The sequence below is a fragment of the Abramis brama genome, assembly GCF_963993115.1.
Source record: "Abramis brama genome assembly, chromosome: 2".
NCBI lineage: Eukaryota > Metazoa > Chordata > Actinopteri > Cypriniformes > Leuciscidae > Abramis > Abramis brama.
The window spans coordinates 36405488-36422531 of record NC_139964.1 but is presented as its reverse complement, the minus strand read 5'-3'; the positions used below and the strand labels follow the sequence as shown (position 1 = coordinate 36422531).

Below are 17044 nucleotides of genomic sequence, written 5' to 3'. Positions count from 1 at the left end.
TTGTCCGTCCGGACCAAGATGTGATGTCCTTTTAGGTATATGGGAGGAAAACTTGCAGCGATAGTGCGACCGCTCTCATCTCTAGACAGTTTATGTGAAGGCACCTCTCCAGGCTCGACCATAGGCCGCAGATGGCCCTGCCCTCATAAAGGGCTCCCCAACCGAAGTTGGAGGCGTCAGTTGAGATAACTTTCCTTTTCAAAATCACACCCATACCGGTTTGGTAACAGCCGGCTGTTTTCCAAGGAGCCAGGGCTCTGATACAGCCGTGGTTCACTTTGATGTGCAAGTGGCCAGATAGCCACGCGTTAGCCGGTACACGGGGTTTAAACCAGCGCTGAAGAGGACACATGTACAGCAGACCCAGCCTGGAGTACTGATGATGCTGACGCCATGAGACCTAACATCCTCTGAAATATCTTGAGAGGCGCGTAAGCATCCGCTCTGAACGACGCTGCTAGGTGCTGAATGGCACTCATTTCTAGAGAGTTTATGACTGTCTCCAGGAAGGAAATGCTCTGCCTGGGAGACAGCGCGCTTTTGGAAGCATTGATCCTGAGACAATGCTAAGAAGGGTTGGAGCCAGGATCTGTGAGTTATTAACTGTGCCTCCGATTGTGCTATAATCAGCCAATCGTCAAGGTAGTTCAACACTTGCACTCCCCGTTGTCTCAGGGGGGCGAGAGCTGCGTCCATGCACTTCGTAAATGTACGGGGTGCTAGAGATAGACCGAACAGTAGAACCGTGTACTGATAAGCCTGCCCCTCGAAAGCGAATCTCAAGAATGGCTTGTGATGGGGCATTATCTGAATGTGAAAATAAGCATCTTTCAGATCCACTGAGAAAAACCAATCCCCTGGGCGAATCTGCGCGAGGATATGTTTGGTTGTCAGCATCCTGAACGGGCTGTATAAGCGCTTTGTTCAGGTGTCTGAGATCTAGGATGGGTCTGAGACCGCCATCCTTTTTCGGGACGAGGAAGTAGCAACTGTAAAAGCCCGACTCACTTTGTGATAAAGGGACTGGCTCTACAGTCCCTTTTGCTAACAGTTTTGACACTTCGGAGCGAAGGACATGAGCCATGTCGCTTCTCACTGTTGTCTCGACCACGGCTAGAAAGCACGGAGGTCTGCGAGCAAACTGTAGCGAGTAGCCTCGTTTTATTACGTTCAACACCCATTTTGATAACCTGGGGATGGCATAGCCAGGGGTTGAATGATGTCTGGGGACGGGCCGCTTTGTGATAGGGAAAACTGATACTGTGGGAACAGTGCTTATGTGCAGGGGTGCATACTTCATTGTGTGCACACAACTTACATTTATTACCCTTCCAGCGTGAGTCGGAGGGAAAACTGATACTGTGGGAACAGTGCTTATGGGCAGGGGTGCGTACTTTACAGTGGGCACACAACCTACATTTATTACACTTCCAGCGTGAGACAGAGGAAAAACTGATACTGTGGGAACAGTGCTTATGGGTAGGGGTGCATATTTTGTAGTGGGCACACAACCTACATTTATTACACTGCCAGCGTGAGCCGGAGGAACAGCTGATAGAAAAGTGCTCTTTTCGTGCTTTATTTGGGTCGCAAAAAAAACGGCGTTTGTTTGCGGGTGTGCATGTTTCATAACAGACTCGTTTACTGCAGTATTGACATTTCCAGCCGCCTGAGCTAATGAGGGGACTGGAAAATTTATAAAAGGCTTTTTGGAGGTTGGCCCTGCCTCAATGGGACTCAAATACTCTCTTTTCCTCCCTTTCGCGGTGGCTAGGAAGGCTTTCGAAGGCTTTTCTGCCGCTTAGCTGAGCGAGAGCGGTGATGGACCTCAGACGCTGGACGGGGCTGTGTGACTGGCGACGCTGACTTTTTTGTGGCGGCTTGAAGCAGAGCTGGAACGCTTAGGGAGGAAGTGACGCATAGCCTGTGACGCCTTCTGAGCCTCGGTGTAGCGTTCTGCGAAACCTTTGACTGCTGGGCCGAACAGACCGGTGGTGGAGATAGGGAAGTCGAGAAAACCTGCCCTGTCTGCAAGGGCGTAGATTTGGTTTGAACATTGGGGGGGTTGATTATTTAATTATCAGCCTCCTGATATTGTGATCATGGTATAAATATTGGGGGGGTTGTAATGCATAGATTTAAATATTGGGGGGGTTATCTCCCCCCCACAAACTACACCCCTGCCTGTCTGCATCCTTCATCTCTGTTAATTTTAACCAGAGGTGACATTCAAGCACCGTCAAGTTCGCCATACTCCTTCTAATCGCCTGAGCGGTTGATTTTGTGGCCCGCAGAGCCAGGTCTGTGGCGCTGCGCAGGTCCCTGAAAGCTTCCAGTTCAGGTCCAGACTCGTCCATCGAGCGGAGAAGTTTGGCCTGAAAAACTTGGAGAACAGCCATGGTGTGAAGCGCCGAAGCAGCTTGGCCAGCGGAGGCGTATGCTCGGCCAGCGAGGGCTGAAGTGATGCGGCAAGGCCCAGACGGATGCAACGCTTTGGCTTTCCATCCCATATCAGTGGGCTGGCAAAGGTGCGCGGCCACCGCTTCTTCGAGGGGAGGAATCGCCTCGTATCCTTTCTCCACAGTGTCATCTACAGTTGAGAGCGTTGAGGAGATGGACGGCTTTAGGCGAGCTGAATGTGGTGCTTTCCACGACTTCGTTAGCTCTCTGTGCACTTCTGGAAAGAAGGGGGCGGGCCTCTGCTGAGGGGCCTGTCGGCGCCCCTGCAGAAACCATTCATCTAGCCTGCTGCGCGTCGGCTCCTCGGGCGAAGACCACTCGAGCCCGAGGTCTTCAACGGCCTTAGTTAGCACACGGAGAAGCTCTGTATCCAGGCTGGTTCTCACGTTGCTTTTAAAGGGTAACTAAACCCTAAACCAACTTTTTTTAGTTAATGATCTGTAAGAATGGGGCTTTATTAGTGCTGTTCATTGATTCGAGTAACTTTTTTGACATTTGGGTATAAAGTGATTTAATTTTACAATATATGGTGTAAAAACGTCTGAGTGCTGCCCTCTTCAGGTTGAACGGTGGCTACTGCAGTTGAATTTTCCTATTGGATGTTTGCGGTGGCAAGATACGTAAGCGGTGGCAGGTGACGTAAGCAGGTTCCAGCTCACCACGCCCTCCCTTGGTACGAGCTACCACGCCCTTGGATGAGCTAGCATAGATTTATCTGTATTTAGTACAGTGGGCAGGAGGGTACGTAGGTGTAGTGTTGCTGGTTGCAACAGCACTGCTGGACTGCATAGCTTTCCAGCAGACTTGGAAATTAGGCGCCAGTGTTTGCATGCACTTGGCCTGGAAGTGTGAGTGTGAAACATAAACATGCTTCTCCAACGCAATAGAGGTGGACATGGGCTTCTCCACACAGCTCGCGCTGAAAAGCGACGCAGTGCCAAACGCTGCTCCTCCTGCATGCACTCCACCACCGCAGCGGCGTCTTGATGTGAGTGATCATATATATATTAATCACAATTTATGGTTAGGCTAAAGTTAATCCTCTGGGGTCGACAAACGCGTCGGTGCATTTTGCTGGATTTTTTTCACATAGCGGCAAAATATGAATATGCCTACAGAGAGCGCGCGCTATTGACATCAACTCGATAACACTCATCAGATGCATGTACTTTATGTCGTCTCGTGACCCTGTGAGTCACTCTCCATTTTAGAGAGTCTGACAGCCCAGTGGGTGGAGTCAGGCTCTGACCAGGGGTTTAGTTACCCTTTAAAGCAGGGATGGGCAACTTCGGTCCTGGAGGGCCACTGTCCTACAGAGTTTAGCTTCAACCCTAATCAAACCCTAAACCCTAAAATATTGGAGCTAAACTCTGTAGGACAGTGGCCCTCCAGGACCGAAGTTGCCCATCCCTGCTTTAAAGGATATAGCGCGCCGGATGGCACAGCAGGACAGTGGGCTGAAGGCGGTGTCCAGATGAAAACAGGAGCCGGCGTCCTCAGACTGCGTTGCAGGGCTTGTCCCGCTGAAAGGCTTTTCTACGGCAGCGAAGAGGCTTCTAATCCAGAGGTCAGCGAAGTGGAGATTTTATCTCCACTTCGCTGAAGGAGATAAAATCTGATTTTATGACAAGAATGGCGGCTTATATAGCTATAAACCACATCCCTTTTCAGCGGGCTCTGACGCGCCTGGGCCCTGATCGGTTCGCGCGCCTGAGCTGCCTCGCCATAGGTTTGTGCAGTTGCCGCAGCACAGCCAATGACCGCGCTAGACGCTTGGCTATGTGTCTGCTGTGCAGCTGCACTGCGTTTTAAAAATTTGGCTTCAATATTCTCGAGAAAAGGAGTTTTCACATAGCGTAAGCTACTTATGCAATAAGAGAGGGAACCTCTCGAATGGGAACTGAAGAATTTGCAGGACCTGAAGGATTTTTCTGAAGAAAATTGGGGAGTTTAACTTCTCAGGCAGACAAGGAACTCAAGAACAACCATCACAAAACAGAAACAAGAATAGCAGTCGTGGATCATCCAGGTGTGTCATACACAGTATTAAGAATGAAGGGTAAACTTTTGAACGGGGACAGGAATTTTTATAAATTCAGCTATTTATTTATTTTGTGTGGACTCTATGTAAACATCTTTAATGTAAAACATCTTATTCAGGACAGTACTAAATAAAATAAAAACATGCATTTTGTATGATCCCTCTTATTTTGTTAAACTTAACCGTAACACTTTATTTTGATGGTCCCTTTTGAACCTTCTGTTGACTAGAAGTAACTTTGCAACTACATGTCAACTAACTCTCATTAGAGCATTAGTCGACTGTCTGCTTATTTTCTGCTAAATCTTTATTGTGATGGTCCTCCAACAGAAATTATACTGACAATAAGTAACTTTGCAAGTACATGTCAACTTATTCTAACCCTACCAGTCACCTAATACTATACTAACACTCTAATGAGAGTTAGACATGTAGGTGCGACGTTACTTAGTCAACAGAATATGTTAAAGGTACCATCAAAATAAAGTAAAACCAAATTAACATTTTGCAGATTCTGCAAGGTGTATGTAAACTTTTGTACATGACTGTACAATATATGTATGTAGATTATGTATACACACACACACGTCATCAACCCTGATGACAGATCATGCATGACGACCTGTTTTTCTGTGTTTTCTTTAAATGTTCCATATTTTTTCCTTTTCTTTTTCTGCAGTTTCTTTGACTATAGTTTAAACATATAAACAGGTCAAATGTGTTAATCCGTTGTTTTTGTATCAAAAAAGTTGCAGAGACTTATTTTAATGAGAACATTTTTAATGATCAATCTCTTTAATGTATTTTTTTTTCTGAAAAACAAATTCTTTGTAACTCTCTGGCATTACCATTTACATAATTCTGTACATGAAAAAGAAAAAAAGCACTGCTTTAGATACAGATTAAAATTTGAAAACTAGAAAAACCTTCAAATAAAAATTAGAGGAGGTTTACATTACAAATTAGTAGTAAGACATTGTCTGAAGTGCAATGGTATAGCTCAGATGAGTTTAAAAGTGGAAAAAAAGATGAAATAAAAATACTTCTCTATCTTAAACAAACAGCAATATTTTTACAGTTAGTAGAGACATATCCTCTGATGTATTTAAAATTGTAAAAACATATTTACATATAACTGTATCTGATATATATCTTTTTCCATCACATATATGTCAGCACCAGTAAGAAATAAAAAGGAGAAAAAAGATAAGCTCGATGACTTCAACAGAAATCAAAAACATGTTAATCTTGGTCCCAGATTGTTGATATTTGGTGAGACGGCAGGAGAACGTGGGCTTTACCCTCTCCAACTGCGATCCTCTTGACACAGCAACAATATAACACTGCGAAACACTGAAGATGTGAATGCGTTCGATCTCCCATTAAGACAGATATTTCTCAAAAAAGGGCAAGTCAGTCACAATTCAAGTCAGTTACATTCCTCATAGAGCTGAAACAATCAAACTAGAGCTCGATCACAGAAAGAGACAGCATGACTATAATACCATTATAACACACAACTAGGAGAAAAGACTGATTTTCTTTGTGTGGCATTTCATGGTAAACAACAGACACCTAAAGTAAAGAAATGGTTACCATTTTGAGACTTCATTTGAAATTAGTTGACAGACCAGGTTAAACTCATACAAGTAACACAACAAATCATTATTTATGTGAACTATAAATTTTTCGAATAATGAACAAGTTGGTGGGAATGGATCGTAAATAAATTTAAATTCCCAATACAGAGCATAGGCTTACATTTACAAATTAAGTTTTTAACAAAAAAAATTTTTGTTGAAATTGTCACAGTTGAAAGAGAAAAAGAAAGTTGACTGGATTACAAACGGCTTGCCGGAGTCTTGATGTGCTTGTTTTTCCTCTGTCAGGCATTGTGTAACAGGTAAAGGAGTGTCAGTGGGTGCAAGAGCTTGAAGTGATTGAAATAATATGTCATTTGACTGGTAAAATAAAAGGAGAAAAGTGGTATGACCCATCAGCGGAAATACAGTATGTACTGCGCATTTAAATGTTTTCTTTTTTTATTAAAATATCTTTAACCAGTGTTCACAAGCAATTACGTTCAGAAAAGAAACAAAACTAGAATGTTGTGAAGCATTTTAAATGATAGAATCAAAACACTGAACGTCTCGGGTGTTACATTAAAATCGCATAAATATTACTTTATACTTGGTGAACTGTTGCATGTAATCCAGATGAGTTCATATATCCTTTCTAGCTGCCATTGTGACTAAAGAAAACATCTTTCTCACAGTTTTAGGGAGGGGAGGGAGAAGTTTGTAGCTGCCAAATCTCTTCACCTAGTTGACAAACACACACACATGGCTTCACTCTTCTACTGACACCGGTCGCCTAGCGACAGCAGAGCATCCATCTTGCATGCACAGAGCACACGGAGTCTGATGTGTTGTGTTTTGTTGTGATGCTCATAGTGCAAATAAACGCGCAAGCGCACACACACACACGCGCACACACACACACACACACACACACAAGCACAAAGCAGAGCAAATCAACCCACATCAAGAGCAGCGAGAGAGAGAAGATATGTAAGAAGAAAGAGGAGGTGTGTTGAATTGTTTGGTTTGGGAAAAGGGATCCATTGGTGACAAAGGCCCACCTCAAATTTCCACACACTCTTTTAATACATGAACAGGATGTCAGAACAAGGGAGAACTAAATACATAAAAACATCCATCAAATCTTTTCCAATGTCATTTTGCAGGTTTTCAGTGCCTCTTGCCCTTAGTCCAGCACAAAGGACATAAGAGAGAAAAAAGACAAAGACATAAATGGATCAAATCCAAAATGGGTATTTCTAAAAAAAAAAAAAAAAAAAATTGAACGCCGGATCCTTACTGGAGAAGCAACCCAAACAGAGAGGAATTGGTTTAAATATTGTGACAGCACACACATGTAATACACAACATGTAATATATTTCTTAGATTTGTCGACCATGTAATAAAAAAAAAGAATGAAAAAAAAAAAAATCAAAAAAAAAAAAAATCACATTTTCCATAAAATTGTTCTGTTAAAAAAATCCCTTAGGCTATTGGTTGGGGAAAAACTCTTCCATCCAACCTTCCGTTGAATCCAAATCTGTCCCATCCGACAGGCCGAACGAAACCCCGGCCCCAGCCCCTGATTGGCTGCCGTAACCGTACGCCAGGTCCTGATTGGACGTCCTCTGGTAGCCCTGAGGCTGACCCCCTGGCATGTACGACCCACCCCCTCCCGATGCTCCCGGTATGCCCTGAGCAGGGCCCTGTCCAAAAGCGGCCATGTTGGGCACTCCCTGGTTCATGCCTGGCATTACCATCCCCCGTGGCTGGTTGGTCCTTGGTTGCCCCGGCATGTGCGGCATCATCGGCCCACCCATTGCAGCTGGGTTTACTGAACGTGGGTCCACCATAGTCTGTCCGCCCATCGCTTGTGCGAAATGCTGCTTGGCTATCCTAGGAGGCTGGCCACCTTGCATGGCGTACGCAGGGTTACTGTTAAACGCCACCATGTCGTTTGAAGTCCTTCCGCCCATGGCCTGAATATTTTGCTGCTGCGGCCACGTCGGGCCTCCGCCTCCCATCATGCTCTGCAGTCTCTGAACTTGGGCTTTGGCCATCGGCTGCCCACCAGGGGCGACACTGGCTGATTTTATCTGCTGCTGCGGGAGGGCCTGGTTCATTAGCATTCCCTGTCCATACCCGCCTCCCGGGCCTCCGCCGACCATTCCTTGCCCGCCGGCGCCCGCTTGTCTTTGTGCCATCGCCATACCGGGTTGGTTGGGATGGTGCTGCTGTTGCTGCTGGAGCATTTGGCCCATGTTTGGGTTCATACCCTGGTACATGGCAGTCTGTGAACTGGCCTGGCCTCCGTATGCCATGCTCATGTCACCCTGCGAGGGCATGGCGGCGGAGTTCTGGACGGGCGCCATCTGCAGTATTCCCGGGTTCTGTTGCTGCTGCTGCATTAGTCGAACATTCCGCATGTTCTGCAGCGTCTGGTTCCTTGCTGCCATCTCCTGGGACGTGCCTAAAATCATTTAAAATTAAATAATATTAACTGACATCTGTTGTTCTCATTACATTTCCAGTACATCAAAGGCTTGCTTCAATTAAAGTCAAACAGCATAAATACACACTCACAATAGCATAGCAAATCACTGTCAATTGTATATCATGACATAAACTGCACACTGAAATCTCCAGGTGACTGTATGTGCTTGAAATTAATGATTCCATGTTCCCAATCCTGCTCCTGGAGATCTACTTTCCTAAGTTCAGCTCCAACACAAATCAAACACACCTGAACCAGCTAATTAAGATCTTCAGGAGCACTTGATAATTATAGACAGGTGTGTTTGATCAGGGTTGGATCTAAACTCTGCAGGTAGGTAGATCTCCAGGAACAGAATTGATCACCCCTTAGGCCCTGTCCACACGAACACGGGTATCTTCAAAACTGCAGATTTTTCTATGAGGTTTGGCTGTTAATCAATACGCAAAGGCAGTATCCAGTCACTGAAACTGAACTTTTTTGAAAACTCCTGCTAGGCTGACATTTTTTAGAAACTCCGGTTGCAGTGTTGTCGTGTGCAGACAGTGAAACCGGAGATTTGGGCTTGTGACATCAGAGTGCACGCTGTTATCCCCTTTATTTGATGTCAGATTGTGTGCCGTTATCTCCTTTGTTTACATGAGGCGAGTCTGTGCAATGGCGGACTTGTATACATGGCTTATATGTATACATGCACAGTTCTCCCATTATATTGCAGAACAGAGGCGTCAGAATGCAATACTACGCAGGTCACTGTTTTTATTACAACATGTTGTTAGCCTACCAGAACTGGTAATAACCTTTTTTCAGGCGTCTGATTAGCCAACATGGCTTTACGGTTAGGGTTATATCGACTCCTGTTGGTTTGGCATGCTCTTGACAGCGCTTCATAAGCGTGTTTTTGCGTTTTCATGTGGACAGAGATTTTTTTAAACCGTGCTTGTGTGGACGAATTTTTTTTTTTTTTAACGAAGGAGGAAAAACTCAGTTTATAAAAATACGTGTGGACTAGGCCTTAGACCTTGAATAAACCTACATGAATTTCATGTTAGAATTATGTTGACAGGCATCAGACAAAAATTGAGATATAAAGCAGGGGTAGTGTAGGGGCAGAACAAATGTGTGTGTGTACATATAGAAACAGATTTCCCACGTTAATACACAAGCCTGAAAAATAGCTTAAGGAGCTACATTTCTGATATTGTTGTCAGATTTTACTGCAGATATGAAATGTTATTACAATATAATCTTGGCAAACTGTTTCAGACATTTTAGTCTCGATTCTAGTAGTTGTACCTGCATTGAAAATAGCTGCCTGGCAATGTGACCAAAACGACCGCTGAGTAAACTGACTTGCCTTAAAGTCAAATTAATAATAATGTTTACATTATATAAATGTTAACATTAACAAATCAAAAGACAGACTAAAATAGTATGTCCACTTGAATTTAATATTCAAAACAACAAAAACAAAAATAATCAATAGACGTGTTTCCTGTCAAAGCAACAGACTTTGTTCGGGTGAATGTATGTGTCTTATACTGCTTCATGCGAAAGGCTGGCACTGGGTGTGTAAGTGGCCAGGCAGTAATTTGAGGTGCCAATGAGAACATTTTTTTTTTTTTTCGGTTTTAAAAAGAGGAACTGCACTTAGAGGCTTAAAGGAGGAGTTCAGATTTTTCACATCAGAATTCTACTATCCACTTCAGGTCCTTACAGTGCTTGTATAACACTATAAGCCCTTTAGCCACACAAAGTAATATGTTCGTTACAACTAGTAGCAAAGCGTTTAGATTATGGGAATGGATATTATCCTCCTTTCTTTGTATATGTGCGTGTCTTGCCTTGAAACTGCTGGAGTGGATATGGATTCCTCTGTGCCTGACTCATCTGTCTGGGGAGATGCTGCTGCTGTTGTAACTGGAAAAAGAGGGAAAACAAAGCAGAAAACTAGATGAATATCAGAAATTCCTTATCAATAAATCACAAACAACTGAACAGAAAGCAGACCTCTTTAGCCACAAAAGGTCAACAGATGATTGCACACTCACAAGGATGAATATTTGATACGAGCATAAAGAAAAGCACAGCACTGTATGTCTATGGAGTCAATGGCACTCACCTGTTCTGCCAGCATGTGCTGCTGCCTCTGTTCTCTAATAAGCTGTGCTTTCTGCTGCTCCATCAAATGGATCTGGACCCTCTTTTCCTGCTCCATAGCCATCATCTGCTTCATCATGGCCGCCTGCTGTGGATTGGCCAGATACCCGGCAGGCCCCGCCCCGTTAGGCCCTGATGAGGCCACACCCCCCGGTCCCCCGTGAGGTGGCTGGACTCCACCAGCCTGCCGTTGCAATCCAACCACACTTTCCTACAAACGCAAGAAAGGAGAGATGATCAGACAGGGTATAACAGATGATTCACTGATTCACTTCATTTTCAGTCATTGAATTACTGACACCTAATACATTGCTTCTTGCATGTAATTACAGATTATTTTCAGGGTGAACGGTCATGTAATCTCCAGCCACTGGGGAATGGCTTCATTGGTACAAAAGGAATATATTACATACAGTACACTACTGTTCAAAAGTTTGAGGTCGGTATGATTTAAGAAACTAATACTTTTATTCAGAAAGGATGCATTAAGCTGATCAAAGTTACAGTAAAGCCATTTATGATGTTAAAAAACATTTCCATTTCAAATAAATGCTGTTCTTTTTGAACTTTTATCAAATAAATAAAAATAAATAAAAAATGCATCATGGTATCAGTACCAAAATATTAGGTGCCGTTCACACAGAACATGTTTTTCCATTCCAAATGCGCTACTTTCCCATTGTTTTTTTTATGTAAACATAAATGCAGCCTTGGTTAGCCTAAAATACTTTCTTTAAAAAACATTTACATCACTGACCACAAACTTTTGAATGGTAGTGTATCATTCAAATGTATGTTCCCATGTAAATATCTTTAAATCTAATACAGCAGAAAAAACTAAGTAAATGCCTGTGTCCTTTCCATACTCAGACTTTTTACAGTGTCATAAATTAAAGTAAACTTTTATCAAAATTTGTTTACTAATGAACAGAAAAATAAAACCTCAGAAGAACAAATTTCTCAAACTTGGTACACCAAAGATAACAGGAGCTGTGGAGACCTTTTTTTGTGTGTGAGGTAAGGAAAAGATACCCCTCTCTTTTGAGTAATGTCTCAGGTAATATAAAATGATCTTTAATACACTTGAAATAGCCTGTGGTCTGAGATCCATGACAAAGAGTCATGAGACCTTTGTCGTGAATAAGATTTGAAGACCAGGACAATCAGACTAAGACACCACATAACTATGTTTTTTTTTTTTTTCATAGGACCGGTCTGAGATAGGACAAAGGAATGGTATGCAGAAGGAGGGGTAGGGGGTTCAAACTGTTGCAAACTGGATTTGAACTCACATCGTCCACACAAGCACCACATAGCTCAATGTGCCCGAACACATTCACTGACCGCAAGCCCACGACTCCAAACATTTTATATGAACCATCCCACCATGAGGCTCTTAGAACAGTATAAATAATGAGGCACAAACATGCACACACCACAGGAGACTGTTCAGATAAATCTAGACCAGACCGGTCAATGAGCACAAATCTGTGTGTAGACAGCTGGATCTCTTCTGTTAACCAGTCATGCTGTCCAAACGAGCGCTGATCCGCACGTACGTATCCTTGTTGAGGCCGGAAAGGCCAGAGGGGGGCAGTGTTGATCTTTTTTCCCCCTTTTCCTACCATCTCTCACTCCCTCTTTTGAGTCGTCATCTATCTCTATTTCTTCCACCTCTGTGCCCATGTCTCCATTCCGTTCTCAGTCTTTCCCTCCTTCCTCCACATTTCCCTTTACCTCCTCTCTTTTTCTTCTTTCACCCTCACCACCTTACATACTCTTTTTCATTATGATCCCTTCATTCCCCCTCTCCCTTCTGCTCTCTCTGCAGATGGCTTAATCATGAGTGGTGTAAAAGATGCGTCTCCTTCTTCCTGCCGGATAATGTGTGTGAGCCAAAGACTCCTCAGCAGAGCATAGAGAGAGAGAGAGAGAGAGAGAGAGAGAGAGAGAGAGAGAGAGAGAGAGATGAGGGGTGAGAGAAAAAGACTCAAATGACAGAAAAAAAACATTAAAGAGAGGGAGGGAGAGAAAAAAGATAGAGAGAGAGAGAGAGAGAGAGAGAGAGAGAGAGAGAGAGAGAGAGAGAGAGAGAGAGAGAGAGAGAGAGAGAGAGAGAGAGAGCAGGTAGCCAGGCAACAGTGGCTGTAATGTTGAGCAGATGGTGCTCATAGGAGCCATGATGGACGACAGCGGGCAGCAGCCGAGAGAGAGAGAGAGAGAGAGAGAGAGACCGAGGCCGAGAGGGAGAGCAGCGTAAATTAAGTCTCTCTCTTTTATCCTCTCTTCCTCCTCTTTCTGTCTCTATCACCGATTCCATCTCCCATCTTTTTTCCTTAGTTCACACGTGTGTAAACCACTCTTGATTCTACTGTTCTTGCTTGGTCATCTATCTCTCTAAACTGTCAATCAAAGATTGCTGAAAGAGACTGCACAGGAGGATCAATGCAAATACAGCAAGAATGTTTTGTATAATATCACATGACCAAAATATTGTCCAAAATTTGACAGAACGATTATTTAACTTCAAAGTGTTACTGAAAGGTGTATCGTGTCATTTCTGCATCGCAAGCAACTCCAAAAAAATGGAGTCTGTTTTCAAACAGGTTTCCAGAACATGACCACTGCTCCTTTAGGCAAGCAGGTAGCCCCGCCCTCAAACCCATGCCATTGGTCAAGCAAGAAACAGACATGTTAGATTGCTCAATCAAACAGCAGAGTATTTTAAACTAAAGTGTGTAATTTGTGTACCACTAGCATTACCAAATGGAAATGCTAAAGTATTGACTTCAAGCAGGTTTCCTGTTTCCATCTGTCATTGGTCAGGACAAACATAGTCCCGCCCCAAACACACATCAATGGTCGAGCAAATGTTGCCGTTGTCAGGCTGGTCAGGACTCAAACAGACAGAACAATGTTTTGATAGTGCCACATTTACACTTTTTGGGGAAATCAACCTACAAATGACTGACTTACAATTGTCGAATACATTAATCTGGGATAGAAGAAGGTATTTTAAAATCCAACACACTCTGAGCTTTGTGAAAGCATTAAGTGTAAGGGTTTACCAAAGGCACCAAGCAAACATAAACAGGCAAGACTATCTGATGATTGTGAACTCTAAAGCTCATCTTCAATTGTTAAAGGTGTTGGAGGATGCACAAAGCAGCTCACTGCAGTTTGCACAGAGCAATACATAGTGCGATACAGATAGCCGGAGTGATTGCTTTCATTGATCTCATGCATACACACACAAACACACATTGATTACCCAGTAGTGAGCCTTGGCCCAGATCAGGCACTAATCTGAGGGGTTTGCTCACAACATCCCCTCTAATAATACACTACGCACCAACACACGGTCCTCATGAGGGCGTTTGTGTGTGTGGGTGGTGATAGTAGTGACTGGCCAATTCAAACAAATTCAAGCTATGACATCTTAAACGTGTTAAAGAATTTTGGCAATGCCAAAGACGATGCATAAATGTAGCTTCGGCTGATCATTTGCAAGTTCAGTCTCAATATGGCATAAAAGACTCGAGAGAGGAAGTTTGAGCTGCTCTGTACTTGTTGAATGATTTTTTTTTAATGGCCAATGGATGATATCTAGAGAGCATCTATCTATCCGTCCATCCATCCGAATCAAACCTGTGACCACACTGCAAGAGTCATGCTCTATAGTTACTCTCATCATTTTATTGTTAAGGATGCTTTTTAATGTCTCAGATCATGACTACTACTTCAAAGTAGGCTTGATTAAACAGACTGATGAACTGAAATAACGCTATGACAAAGGTGTGGAGGGGGCGTAGTCTATCGAATTCTCCAGGTGCTGCTGCTTCCTTTATCAGTTATTTGTTTGAATATCAATCACGTCACACCTACTGAGAGCAAACAAATGAGAGACTGGCAGGCAGAGGATCACCGACAGAAGGCCAAAACCAAGAAATCTACATCACAAATCGACCACAAACAAAGGCATATTTTCTAAATATCCTTACATCTATTGGTGCAATGACCAAGAACAAAGAAATGCCAAAGTAGTCGTTCTTTTGTTCTCAAAATCTAGATAACACACCTGTTACAAGATAGGACTGTCCATGCTGTAACCCACCCCCTCATTTCCCACTCTTCCATCCCTTTTTTTTTTCCCACCCACAAACTCCACCTCTCTCTACCTCCAACCTTTTGCCCTCCCTTCCCTCCCCATGTTGTGTTATCTCTCCCAGTTTCTATATTCCCTTTCTCCATCCATCTATTCCACTGCACAGAAGACATTAGTGGTGGCCGTAAAGCCATATTTCTGTCTACAGCTCAATTACAAGCACGCGTGCTCACGCGTGCACAGGTTCAGCGCCAGTTCATTGAGCATTATGGATAGAAATCCATCTGCAGCTATGCACACGGATTTCTCCATATGAATCCCTAATAAACAATTGCGGTAAACGGATTGAAACGTCAAATGATGATGTTAACCCTCAGATTTCAGTTTATGTCCATTTCATCAGCCAGGCTGGGTGGGCATGTCTACTAAATTGGATCAGTCACTTAAAATAGCGTGAAACGAAATTAAATGATCGCTCTTGGAATGAGACGGGCGTTAAAATGCAACCGATACAGCGTCTGAATAAGGCTACTTGTTTTCATTGTTTAGACAAGTCTGCGATGTGAAATTGTGCATTGTTCTTTGGCTACGCCTCAAAGTTTCCGAAATAAATACTGAGCACCCACGGCTCAATTAAACACAGACGGACTCTCTCTGTGTGGATCTGCAGGTAGAGGAGAAAATGATGAAATCTGATGTAAGGACGAGAAAGGAAAGATAACAGAAGCACAGTGAAATAAACGTCTCCCTCATGCTTCCTCGCTCCGTTACGCTCACTCTTCCTGTCTACCACTTTCCCCTTCTCATTATGGAGGATAAAATGCAGTATTTGGAGCATTAAGCTCTGAGATTCTGTTCAGCTTTCATAAAGGAAAATTTATAGAACCCATAAACAGGCCCACACAAAGCTCTACAGATTCAGAACACCCATAATTCACCAAGGTCTGCCCATCTACTGCACCTTGCATGATCATTTATTAGCCTAAATATTTTATTTTGCTTGACTTGATAACATTTTCAGATACCAACAACAGTGCAACACGGCAACAGAATTCAACAGGTTTTTCCAAAAAATAGTCTATATATAGAAAATGCCGGAAAAGATCTACAGATTTGCATGACTGTGCAACCTGCATGTGTCATACGATATGCAGATTTACCCTTAAACACAACAGATCTCAGTTGAATGTCACAACAGGTGCTTGCGTGTCTGTTTCAAAATCTTCTCTCTTTCTTTCTCCTCTTATCTGTCCTTTGTTTCTCGCAGCTGCGCCTTGTTGAAAGCGATCATGACTAATTATTCAAGGCTCAACAGAAGCAGAAATTATGATGAACTTTATTATCCGAGTGAGAAAAAGAGAGAGCGAGAGAAAGAGAGAGAGGGGAGTGGAGGGAAATGTTTTAAGCTGTTGAAACGGTGTTTGATTGGTGAAGGGTTTTTGAGTGCGTCTGTGACAGATTAATTGTCATCTTTTACTGTCTCACTTTCCTGGGATGAGTGAACCAATCATGGTTCTTCTCTCAAGAGGGGAGATAAAAAGACCAATCACAGCCTCAGATCTCCTTTCTTTACTGTCCAACATTCCCACACAGGGAGGCGAGCTCAGGCTCTGATAGAATGTGTGGAATGAGGGAAGCAGAGTGTGTCAATGCTACATAAGAGCTCTGTTTCAAAACCTAGTGAGCTGCCTACCTAGACAATATTTTAAGGCATCATGCGTTAAGCCTGTAACAAAAATCACACAAAAAAAGTCAATTTTATGATGTCTATTAAAGGGATAGTTCACAATCATTTACTCACCCTCATGCTGTTCCAAACCTGTATTATTTACTTTCTTCAGTGGAACACAAAAGAAGATATTTTGATATTTATTTCGTTTTTGTACATACAATAGCAGTCAAAATGGTTTGGTTACCAACTTCAAAATATCTTCTTTTGTGTTTTGCAGAAGAAAGAAATGCATACAGGTTTGGAAAGACATGAAGGCGAGTAAATAACAGAATAAAAATCTTTGGGTGAACTATCCCCTTTTAAGATGCCATGTTTTGGCTAAAATCCAAGGCAGCGTTGATCCATTGCAGAAAAGGCAATCCAAGAATGCATTGCAACGTTTATTAAAAGCAATAGAAATTAACTATATATGTAGCCTACCGATAATTAAAAAGTGACTATTTTACCCCACATTTGCATTTTTATGCTTGC

General features: G+C 43.0%; 1 protein-coding gene across 2 annotated transcripts in view; it reads right to left on the bottom strand.

Moving 5' to 3' along the window:
• Positions 1 to 6290: 6290 nt before the first annotated feature.
• maml3 (mastermind-like transcriptional coactivator 3) overlaps positions 6291 to 17044 on the bottom strand; it is a 117695-nt gene continuing 106941 nt past the window's right edge. For both annotated transcript variants that reach the window (XM_084098044.1, XM_084098045.1), the window contains exons 3-5: positions 10699 to 10947; positions 10421 to 10496; positions 6291 to 8552 (exon numbers count right to left, since the gene is read on the bottom strand). In XM_084098044.1, coding sequence (XP_083954170.1) covers positions 7573 to 8552; positions 10421 to 10496; positions 10699 to 10947 — 1305 coding nt within the window. In that variant the 3' untranslated portion in view covers positions 6291 to 7572. The remainder of the gene's footprint in view (positions 8553 to 10420; positions 10497 to 10698; positions 10948 to 17044) is intronic.